Raw genomic sequence first — 12,921 nt, forward strand, 5'->3', positions numbered from 1 at the left:
AGCTGCAAGCGAGGGATTTCCTCATGCATTTTTGGGATATAAAAAATAGCTCGTACCTTAGGCACAGTATGATGGAAAATTTTTGCGGTTTTGAAACCTTGACATTTTCATACCACGGTATATCTTGACAGTGGTAATCGGCCCATGTCTAATTACATGCAAAGCTACCATCAATAATAATTGTCTCTAGTTGGATCATTCTCTAGTTTTATCCCGCTGCTTATGTGCTAAATGCCCCGCCCCCCCTGAGGCTCCATATCCAGAGAGTTAATGTATGGTCGTCTTAAATATACCCCACCTAAATGTTGACTTTGTGCCATCCAACCAGCGGTACTGCGACGAACAATCGCTGCTCCCGCTGCTGTCCTCATCACCGTGGTTACGCCGGAGTCCGATCCAGAAGTCTCCGTCTGTCGGCCTCAACTCTGTAATGAGCTGTTCGATGACCTTCTGCTCGGACGCCGACTCCACGCTCAGCAGCTGCCCGCCGTCCCGACGGCAGGCTAGTTCGGCCTCGGCGAAATTCAACCTCCGTCGCAGGTCGGAGAAGTAAGCGAGCTTGTAACACGGCTTGCTGTTGCCCGCTTTGCACACGCGCTGACCTGTCATCATATATATATACAGAATACACTTTTTAATATGACAATTCTTCGTTCGTCTATCTAATATCTATCAATGCTCTTCCTCTAGATAGAAAAAGTACAATTGTCTACTCACATGTTGCTCATGAGTTCAATTTCATACTTAAAATTGTAAATAACATTTTTGATTGCAGTGCGCCTCAGCTCAGTTAAAAAAAAAAAGCCAAAAATAAGTTGTGTGTGTTCATAATGCCATGACACAATGAAATAAATTGACATGGGAAATGTGCTGGCAGCTCAGAACTACAGTTTATTAAATATCAATTACATGCACAAATTAATTTTGAAGTCGATGCTAATGTGCGTGTACATTTATTAGATGCTACACATCACTGTTAATTAGATGCATGGCGAGCATAGTAAAAGGTAACACTGGTCAAAACAGTAGCATTGTAATTGAATGATAGTATTTTATAATATGAGTGAAAATACTTTGAAATCATGACTCAAAAGTGTGTCTGATCTAAACATGTATTGTAACAAGAGAAAAGATTTGACAGCTCTCACTTTTGATACACTGCAGTTGTATATGGAAGCGTATTGCTACACCCCCCTAAAAAAGTCCAGTATGAAGTTTTACATGATGGTTATTACATTTTAAATGATAATTCACAGTCACAGGTTTAAATGATAGTAACATGTATTTAAATCATTACTGCCTGATTATGTGATGGTATCACGTTTTTGCATCGTAGTTATCACTTTATTACATGATAATTATCACGCTATTACATGAGAGCTAACACGTACAGTATTTACATAACTATCACGTTTTTACATGATGGTTATCACATTTTTACATGATAGTGTCACATTATTACATGATAATTATCATGTGTTTACATGATAATTATCACATATTTACATTTTTACAAGACGTTATCACGTTTTCACATGATAGTCTTCATGTTTTTACATAATTATCACGTAATTACATGACACTTGTCTAGTTTTTACATCATAATTATCTCGTAATTACATGATATCGTCACTTTTTTCACATTATAATGTCACGTTTTAGATGAGAGTTAACATGTGTTTACATAATTATGTTACATGATGGGTATCACATTTTTACATGATGGATAGTATCACATTTTTACATGATAATTATCATGTACTAACATGATAATTATAACGTATTTACATAAGTATCACGTTTTTACATGATAAACATCATGTTTTTTTCACTTGAAAGATAGTATCGCAATTTTACATAATAGTATCACTTTTCTACATGATAGATGGTGTCACGTTTTTACAAGATGTTATCACGTTTTTACATAATATTATCACATATTTTTTCACATGATACATAGTATCATGTTTTTACATGCTGGCCATAATCACGTTTTTACATGATAGTTAACACGTATTTTACATAATTATCACGCTTATACATGATGTTATCACATTTTTACTTGATCGATAGTATCACATTTCTACATGATAATTATCATGTTTTCACGTGATAATTATCATCACTTATTTACATAATTATCACGTTTTCACAAGATGTCACGTTTTTACACGTTTTACAAAATTGTTTTATGTATCACATTTTTAAATGATAGTATCATATTTTTACGTCGTAGATCGTATCACGTTTTTACATGATAATTATCACGTAATTGCATAATACTTATCACGTTTTACATGTTAATTATATCGTAATTACATGATAATTATCCTGATTTTACATGAGCGTTAACACATTTTTACATGGTAAAATCACATATTTTTTTCAGATGACACATAGTATCATCTTTTTACATGATAATTATCTCGTAATTACATGATTATCACGTTCTTACATGAGAGTTAACACGTATTAACATGGTAGATGGCATCACATTTTTAAATGATAATTATCACGTATTTACATAACTCACGTTTTCACAAGATGTTGTCACGTTTCTACATGAAAATTATGTTTAATGTATCACATTTTTAAATGACTATCAGGTTTTTACGTGGTAGATAGTATGACGTTTTTACATGAAAGTATCACGATTTTACATGATAATTATCACGTAATTGCATAATACCTATCACGTTTTAAATGTTTATTATCTCGTAATTACATGATAACTATCCCGTTTTTACACAACACGTATTTACATAATAATCACGTTTTGCAAGATGTTATGTTTATACATGATAGTCTTCACATTTTTACATGATAATTATCATTTTTTTCCACATGATAGTGTCACATTTCTACATGATAGGATCATGTTTCTACATGATAGGATCACGTTTTGCATGATAATTGTCCCGTAATTACATGATACTTATCACGTTTTACATGATTAGCTATTAATTACATGTTACTTATCACGATTTTAGATGAAAGTTTACACATATTTACATAATTAGCACATTTTTAAAAGATTTCATCACATAATCACTTATCACGTTTTTACATGATAATTATCTCGTAATTACATGATAATAATAATAATAGTAATACAATAAAACAGCGCTTTTCATGCCACTTAAAGACGCTGAACAAGAAATATGAAAACACAATAGCTCAACAGCAATAACAGCAAAACAATCATAAAATTATATTAAAAGCAGGATAAAAGTAATAACAAATCAAGAGGTCAAGATAGAACTGAGCTAAGAATCATGGTTGGTAAGAAAGAGTGAACAGGTGTGTTTTGAGTCCGGATTTGAAAAGTGAGAGGGTAGATATGTTGTGAAGCTTAGGGGGTGGGGAGTTCCAGAACTGGGGGGCACAGTGACTAAAAGCTCTGGAACGCATTTTTACATGATAATTATCAGAATTTTACATGATAATTATCACTATCTATCATGTAAAAACATATTACTGGACTTTTTTTCTGTAGTTAAACTTGTATTTCTCTAAAAGTGTTGATCAAAAGTTAACATAGTTGCTGTTGTACAGTAGATCTGCAAGTACTGCTACTTACCTCTTGTTTCAAATGCATTCACTTTAGGTTAGAATTCCAACATCCAGCATGGAGTCAGCCAAGGAGAGTCCCCCAAAAAGAGATCCACAAGTAAGCTTTTGTAGAAGCTGCACGAAATGGTTGGTGTGTCAGGCTTACCTGTGATGAGGCTGGTGGCTCCGGATGGATTCAAACATAAAATCATAAGGTGGCATAGGATGACGAGCCGGTCCATGGCTTCTGGCATCTGACTTGGACAGGAGTTACTTAGTTTGTCATATCAATGTCACACATTTAGCATCTCATCAGCCAAAACGTGATAGAGCGACCGGACGGTCCGAAAAATGCTCAGATGAAGAAATAAAGTCAGGTCCTCCTGTGTGTGCGTTGGTGTGTGTGTATGTGTGATGGAAGGAGGAGCAGGAACGGAAGGATGAGAGGGGAGCAGTGCGTGCCAGGGAGGGGGCTGTAATCTGTTAAGAGCAGTCTTAATGATCGTCAGAAGAGGCGGCATTGATCGCAAAGACATCTAATCATGCAAGTGCTTCTCATTGTAAACGCTGACACGAGGCAGATTTCACTCCTGGCTTTATGACTGGCGCTTTCAGGGATTATCATTACAAAGGTGTTACATGAAAATGATATGCTATAATTTCATCAGGGCAGATTTTTTCGGGAAATGTGTTGCCCATCTCAATGATGTACATGTTGTGTTTTGTATTGGCACATAAATGTATTTGGGGTTTTTATGTCAGTGGATTTATGTATTGGGGGTTTTATGTATTTGAACACCTGACAAAACGAATGTTAATATTTGGTACAGTAGAGTTTGTTTGCGATTACAGAGATCAAACATTTCCTGTAGTTTTTTCCACCAGGTTTGCACATACTGCAGGAGGGATCTTGACCCACCCATCAGCCAGGTTTCTGGGCTGTCGCTGAAAAACACAGAGTTTGAGCTCCCTTCAAAGGTTTTCTATCGGGTTTAGGTCTGGAGACTGGCTAGGCCAGGCTAGAACTAGGAGTGGGAACCTTTTGGTACCTCACGATACGATACGATTTGCGATACAAAGCTCACGATCAGTTTTGTCAGTAACGCGTTACTAAGCAACGCGTTACTGTAATTTGATTACTTTCTTCAGTAACGAGTAATCTAACGCGTTCATTTTTCCAAGCCTGTAATCCGATTAAAGTTAGTTTCCCTAGTGCCTGTGCGTTACTATTTTGTTTTTGCCTCATAATGTATGTAGAATGAAGAATACTGTAGTCATGCACGAAGAGCATTTCTCATCGGGGGAAAAAAAAAAAACGGGTCACGTGTATTACGATGCTGTTTGAGGCTGTCTACCACGGCGGTCAACAACATAGCATTCTGACGAGGCAGCGAGGCTAACATTGAAAGGCAGGATATATTCCGCAAATCGATGCCTTTGCTCACTGGAAATACAGCCATTACTTTACATTTCTGTCCAGTAAAGATGACAAAAATATCTCCGTGCGTTGCAAACTTTACGCTGGCTGAAAAAGACTGTCGACCGCTAAAAACGACATCCAATTCAACAAGGAAGCACTTGGAATTACAGGACAGCGCCACAAAACTTGAAAAAGCCTACAGATGACAAGACAGCCAGCACTTCTACACTTTGTAACCAGCCTATATGCACATTTTATTGTCAGTGTTTGTAAAGCATGTTGTTGCAAGTTTGGACACACCTAAAATTTTTACGTTTTATATATTTTCCCTACTATTGTAAATCCTCTCTGAATACATCAAAAACAATGAACGAACATGTGGAATGGCCAAAAAAGTGAAATAACTGAAAACAGGTTTTATATTCTACATTCTTCAAAGTATCCACCTTTGAGGTGTCACCAAACTTTTGGCCAATACTGTATATATACATATATATATATATAAAACTGTTCAAGCTCAGTTGTTGTTGGTTGCGTTTGAAAACAGGTTTGCAGAAATTCTAAATATCCATCTTGCCTCCACAGGTGTAGTTTTGGCTTAGCAAAGCAAAACCTAGTGTCTTAGGTGCTAGTCAAATGATCCACTCGAAAAATGATTTTGACCCATTATGAAATACGTTGTAGGATTCTTGTTCATTTCATTAATTTTGTTGTTTGTTTTTGTTGCTTTACAACTTTTATAGACATTATTTTAACAGCTAGGTCTTTATTTTAAAGGGGAAGTTCAGAATTTTTGACATCTTGGAGTTAGCGGGGGTTTATTTAGTCGTTGGAGTTGATTTGAACAAATTCCGTGCAGTTTATCAGTTATTTGTTAGTTTCAGGGCTCCGGGGTGGCTAAGCTAGCGCGAGGTTGAAATCAACTCCATCGACTAATTAAACCCCCGCTAACTCAAAGATTAAGCCTTATGTAAAAAATTCAATTACATGTGATGACATTTTTTGTTGTTGTCATTTTTATGTTGAGGCAGCAAAAGGAGAAAAATTGGTAAAAAGTAACTGATAAGTTACTTTTACTGATAAGTTACTTTTAAAGTAACTTAGTTTGATAATAAAGTAACGGGTAAAGTAACTAGATTACTTTTTTGAGGTGTAATCAGTAATCAGTATTTAAATTACTTTTTTAAGTAATCTGTGACAACACTGGATAATAATGTTAATGCCATCTTGTTGATTTATTATTATAATAAACAAATACAGTACTTATGTACAGTATGTTGAACCTATATATCCGTCTTGTGTCTTATCTTTCCATTACAACAATAATTTACAGAAAACTATGGCATATTTTAGAGATGGTTTGAATTGCGATTAATTACGATTAATTCATTTTTAAGCTGTGATTAACACGATTAAAAATTTTAATCGTTTGACAGCCCTTGTTAAAATATTTGACACATTTAACGCACATGCCCCGCTCAAACAGATTAAAATGACAGCAAAGTGTCATTTCCACTTGTTACTTGTGTTTTTTTTGTTTTGCCGCCCTCTGCTGGCGCTTGGGTGCAACTAATTTTATGAGTTTCAGCACCATAATTATTATTGACATCAACAATGGCGAGCTACTAGTTTATGTTTTGATTGAAAATTTACAAACTTTATTAAAACGAAAACATTAAGAGGGGTTTGAATATAAAATTTCTCAAACTTGTACTAACATTTATCTTTTAAAAACTACAAGTCTTTCTATCCATGGATCGCTTTGACAGAATGTTAATAATGTTAATGCCATCTTGATTTATTGTTATAATAAACAAATACAGTACTTACATACAGTATGTTGAACTTATATATCCGTCTTGTGTCTAATCTTTCCATTACAACAATAATTTACAGAAAAATATGGCATATTTTAGAGATGGTTTGAATTGCGATTAATTACGATTAATTCATTTTTAAGCTGAGATTAACTCGATTAAAAATTTTAATCGTTTGACAGCCCTTGTTAAAATATTTGACGCATTTAACGCACACGCCCCGCTCAAACAGATAAATAAAATCACAGCAAAGTGTCATTTCCACTTGTTACTTGTGTTTTTTGTTTTGCCGCCCTCTGCTGGCGCTTGGGTGCGACTGATTTTATGGGTTTCAGCACCTTAATTATTATTGACATCAACAATGGCGAGCTACTAGTTTATGTTTTGATTGAAATTTTTACAAACTTTATTAAAACGAAAACATTAAGAGGGGTTTGAATATAAAATTTCTCTAACTTGTACTAACATTTATCTTTTAAGAACTACAAGTCTTTCTATCCATGGATCGCTTTGACAGAATGTTAATAATGTTAATGCCATCTTGTTGATTTATTGTTATAATAAACAAATACAGTACTTACGTACAGTATGTTGAACGTATATATCCGTCTTGTGTCTAATCTTTCCATTACAACAACTTTAATTACTTAATTTACAGAAAAATATAGCATATTTTAGAGATAGTTTGAATTGCGATGAATTACGATTAATTCATTTTTAAGCTGTGATTAACTCGATTCCAAATTTTTATCATTTGACAGCCCTACTTTTCATCCGAGTTTGTTCTACATGATAAAATGTCTGAAAACTTACTTGCACTTTTAAACTAATTCATTTTTTTCCCCATGCTTTTTATCCGAGTTTGTTCTACATGATAAAATGTCTGAAAACTTACCAATCCGATATTAACAAAGATCAGCAGCTATTGATGCACGCTCGCACTTTTCTCAGCGCAAATGGAAGGAAAAGGAATGTATGCACTTCCTGATGGGAGTAATTTCTAAAATGGGCTATAAGGTTGATTTAGGAGCAGCCGAGAGACAGATCAGCCGGAGTTTGAGGAAGTGGGAAGCTTCATCAGGAATCTGCTGCGTGGGCTGGCGAGGAGTAAGAAGACTAAGGGTGGAAATGCTCAAGTATCTAATCCCTTTGGCTTTGATTGATTCAAGTCTGGGCTTAACATGGGAGGGTGTGATGTCAGGGTTAGCAGGTGGACAATAAAGCAAAAGACAAGTGGGTTGGCTAACTGAAGCATTATTGTTTACAACATCTGAGAGCAGGAGGAGCTTTCATTCAATTAAGACTCGCGTCGGTCTCGCTCACATCATTTGTCTCCGGCCATCCCGCTGACCTCCCCTTCTCTCCATTCTAATTAGTTATTAGACGAATGCTCCCGTGGGAATGCCTCCCTGAAAAGCACTGACCTCACACAGACAGTAGGCGTTAGGGATGGGCGGATCGATACCAAAATATCGATATTTCGATCCAGTTTTAGGTATCGATCCCCAAGCAAAAGTATCGATATTTGGAATTAATATATTTTCTTTGTCTATTTTTTGGGTATATTTTTGTGCACACTTTTTGTACTACTTTTCCCTCAGGCTCACACAAATTGGGAATTAATATTTTCCTGTCCAAACTCAAAAATACAAAACACATATTTTATCTTATTCCCAGGGCTGTCAAACGATTAAAATTTTTAACCGAGTTAATCACAGCTTAAAAATTAATTAATTGTAATTAATCGCAATTAATTGCAATTCAAACCATCTATAAAATATCCTATATTTTTCTGTAAATTTTATATATATTCTGTAAAATAAATTGTTGGAATGGAAAGATAAGACACAAGATGGATATATACATTCAACATACGGTACATAAGGACTGTATTTGTTTATTATAACAATAAATCAACAAGATGGCAATAACATTATTAACATTCTGTTAAAGCAATCCATGGATAGAAAGACTTGTAGTTCTTAAAAGATAAATGTTAGTACAAGTTATAGAAATTTTACATTAAAACCCCTCTTAATGTTTTCGCTTTAATAAAATTTGTAAAATTTTCAATCAAAAATAAACTAGTAGCCCGCCATTGTTGATGTCAATAATTACTTACACAATGCTCATGGATGCTGAAGCCTATAAAATCAGTCGAACCCAAGCGCCAGCAGAGGGCGGCAAAACTCCATTAAACACAATTAACAAGTGGGCATTTCACTCTACTGACATTTAAATCTGTCTGATCGGGACATGTGAGTTAATTGCGTCAAATATTTTAACGTGATTAATTTAAAAAATTAATTACCGCCCGTTAACGCGATAATTTTGACAGCCCTACTTATTCCACAAAAAAAAAAAAAATCAGGTATAGGGACTTTAATAAACGTGTTAAGTGAATGGTTTGTTAAATATTTAGAGATTTAAACTATCCTGCTGCAGACTTCTCAAGGAAACTTACTGACCTAATGCTTTACTTGACCTTATTATTATTACTTATTCATTTATTATTATTTCTTGTTTATTTATGTTTGGTACTTAATTTGTTTAATATTTTGTTTTTCTGTGAAATATATTTTTCCATATTGTTTTGTTTCAAACAATTAAATGCTTGATTTCTTATGTTTTGTTGCTATTTATTTTTATTTTGTTTAAGGTCTGTTTCAATTATTTCAATATCTGTTTGAAAATTGTGTTAGTAGAATAAAATTCAAAAACGGCAAGTGACTTGTTTATTGGATTTGTTTTTAATGATCAACCATTAGAGGGCGGTAACATGCTACTATTAATTCGTTCTTTAATTAGATCAAAAATATTTAACTTGGGTAGATTAAAATTTGATCAAATACAACGTGTAGCAGGGAAATGTTCTGTGCATATGAATTTAAGGGTCATGGTTAAAGAGTGAGACTGACTAATCAGAATTTGTTGATAATGGATTGGTTTGTGAGTTTGTAGGGAAACTGCTTTGCTAGTTATTAAAAGCAGCTGTTTTTCATTGCAATGCATATTCGACACAAAGAGACTTTTAATAGTTTTTGAGTGCTTGCTGTAGTTGTACATTAGATATCATCAGAATGGCTGAAAACTCTGCAGGGTTGTGTGTATAAATAATATATATAAAATATGAACTTCCGGTATCGATATCGGATCGGGATCGCAATATTTGGCCTTGGTATTACTTGGTATCGGATCGAATCCAAAATCACTGGTATCGGCCATCCCTAGCAGGCTTGCGGTGCCACGTGCCAACGAAACGCAGATGGAAAATTCGCATATTGGACGTTTAGCCAATAGGAAAAATTGCTCAGTGTATTTTTACCCGCCAAACGGTCAGCTGATCAAGTCAAATAAGCTCATTCGAGGCCATAAACCTGCCTGTGTGTCTTTTCTAATGCAATGCAGGCCTCGTAAACAAAACACACACACACAACAAACAATGACAAGTAGCGCTGATTTGCACCGCAGATGGAGACAGAACTGTGGCAAGCAAAAGTACTTTCCGCTAAATTAAATTTGAATAATGCGAGCTGGCACGCCACCAGACGCGGTGTCCGCAATGCGTAGGCCCGCGCAGACAAGCTGGAAACAAGCCGCGACTCTGTGACCCAAAAGGAGAGTCGGAACGCTCCATCAGCGAACGTAAAAGCCTTTTAATGGAACCTTTTAGTAACTCCACGCCGCATTCATGTTTGCAGTTTTGACAAACGACCAGTTGTAAAGGAAATTGTTGAATATGATGAACGCCGTGTGGCGTACGCACTCTGCAGCTACAACATGTTATGCTAGCCTAGTTATGTAAATGTGATACAATACTATACAGGCAGTCCCTGGGTTACAAACGAGTTCCGTTCCTACAAGCAGGACTGAACGGGCCCTCGCACCTTGGCGCAACTCGGACGGCACGCAGGTCAGGGTGGTGGCAGATCGTCTCCCTCTCAACATCTCCTGGGAACCTAACTTTCTCGGAACTTGCCTCTTTTTTGGGGATTACAAATACATTTACACACCTAGATGAAAAAGCCCTTATTGAAGACAGTTCTTAACTGAACTTAAGATCTCATATGTCGCATGAACATTCAATCAATTTTGAGGAAGATCCAACGAACACTCTAGGTGCTAAGGTCTCAAATGTGCACCCTCTTAATCGATAGAAATTTCAGATTCAATCCAAAATAGCTGATTTCCTGTTTGGTTTGGAATGTGGGTGCAAGAGACTTTTTGGAGCAGTTTTGCGCAGTGTATCGACTCCCTAAATTTCATTGCTCTACGTTAAAAAAACCTAAATAGAGAGGCCTTTTTAAAAAATCCAAGGGTGCGCCACTGAGCCATTTTGTTAAATTTTTCCACAACGTTGCAAAATAATCACAATTTACGTGAAGCTGCATGTATCTGTAAATTTTGGTGAGTTTTCGAGCATGTTCAGGCCTCCAAATTGGCCATTTTCATTTGCCGAGGAGAAGAAATAATAATAAGAATCCTTTGCATTACAATAGGGCTCTCGCACAGTTAATTCTCGAGCCCTAAAAATAAATTATAACTACTGTGTTCTCAGAAAGAAATAATCACTAAGAAAAGTCATAAAACAACAAAATTTATAAGTAAATATCTGTGCAGATGCCCAGCAAAGTGCATGTTGTGAATTGTCACTCATTGGCATTGTCTGGTTCTATGGTTGCCTGCCTGTAAGTACTGTGTGAGCCATATTTGATACGGCAGTAGTGTCATGCCACGTCGCTTCCTGTTTTATTTGGAAGGCTTCACCCTCTTCATAGTCGCGTACTTGCCCTTCCTCTTGTCACCTAATGACCTATTGTTTCCACCTGTTACCCATTACCTTGTGTGTATATAATGCCCTTGTTTCCCCTGTCTTGTGTAGAAGTGTCTTTCTTCCAAGGTCAGTCACGTCAGCCGCTTGCCATAGCCTGTCATAGTGATACTGAATATTATCCTCCATTTGGAGCGCTTTGTGTTTGAACCTTTTTTTTTTATTTTTAATTTTTTTATTTTAACGCTGTCCTGTTCAGCTGTTTGACACGGAGAATGGAAGTCTAAGTGCGGATCATTTGAACAGTTTTAATGTTTCACATTGAGAGTCTGACACACTCCCATTGTGATCATTCAACATACCTCGTTTATTATGACAAAGCAGCGAACAGGACGGGGTTATGGGGGAACAGAAGAAAAGAAACACAAGAGAAGAAAGAAAAGAAACACAAACAACAACAAGAAATACATTGAACGCCTAACTACACTAACTACTAATATGTTGGTGCTATCGTCAGCTAAATGTATTTCCGGTTGACACCATGTGGGGGGCCTGTTGACCAGGGAAAGAGGGGGAAGGAGGTGGGGGAGTCTATAAGCTAAGTGATAGAAAGGGGTAGAGTGTACACAAATCATCTCTGTGGTCTAGAACCCAGTAATCGTGTGAACCCCTTGTGAGTGTAAGCCCGTTGGCGACCGACCCTACGACGCCCCATTGCCAATCCCGGCACCGGGACCCCCCGCCCGAGCGCGCCCAATCACATCCAGCGGCACGTGAGCCCCACCGGGCACGCAACAGCCACGCAGACGAGCGGAGACGCCATGCAGGTGCCGACACAGGGCCACGACCCCCACCCAGCCAGCCCGGGGAGGGAGGGCAGGGCCGGGGGGGTAGGTGGGGGGGGGGGGTGGCGCAGCCCATCCCTCCTCCCGCTGCCCAGCAAAGGAGCCCTTGTCCCCCCCCCCAGAATCCAGGGTGGTCCACCCGCGCGCCCATCTACCGGCCTTCAGGGATGGCAAGAGGGCACCACCAACCCCACGCCCGTCCCCACGCCCGTCCCCAACCCCGTCCGCCCACCCGGGCCACGAGCCATGTTTGAACCTTTTTGATCTTAGCCATCTTGACTTTTTCCTCCATTTGGAGCGTTTTGTGTTTTTTGCCTTTCCTCCCTTTTGGAGTGCATTTTTGTTTGAACATTGACTGTGGTTGCCCTGACTTATTCCTCTGTTGGAGAGCTTTTGATTTGTACTTTTTTCTCATCCCCGCATGTCAGCGGAAGAACTTGTTTTCAAAATCAAAGTTTTTGCCTAAACCTCCGCAACTGAGTCCACTTCGTCATCTCGGCCTGACAAGTAGCTTAT

The 12,921-nt window shown here is 37.3% G+C and overlaps 1 protein-coding gene across 1 annotated transcript in view; it reads right to left on the reverse strand.

The window, feature by feature from the left end:
• layna (layilin a) overlaps positions 1–12,894 on the reverse strand; it is a 28,429-nt gene extending 15,535 nt beyond the window's left edge. Inside the window, exons 1-3 of the mRNA XM_057820758.1 lie at positions 3,719–12,894; positions 3,581–3,601; positions 299–602 (exon numbers count right to left, since the gene is read on the reverse strand). Of these exons, the coding sequence (XP_057676741.1) occupies positions 299–602; positions 3,581–3,601; positions 3,719–3,806 (413 nt within the window). The 5' untranslated portion in view covers positions 3,807–12,894. The remainder of the gene's footprint in view (positions 1–298; positions 603–3,580; positions 3,602–3,718) is intronic.
• Between the last annotated feature and the right edge of the window lie 27 nt (positions 12,895–12,921).

This window comes from Corythoichthys intestinalis, chromosome 18 (assembly GCF_030265065.1).
Source record: "Corythoichthys intestinalis isolate RoL2023-P3 chromosome 18, ASM3026506v1, whole genome shotgun sequence".
NCBI classification, from domain to species: domain Eukaryota; kingdom Metazoa; phylum Chordata; class Actinopteri; order Syngnathiformes; family Syngnathidae; genus Corythoichthys; species Corythoichthys intestinalis.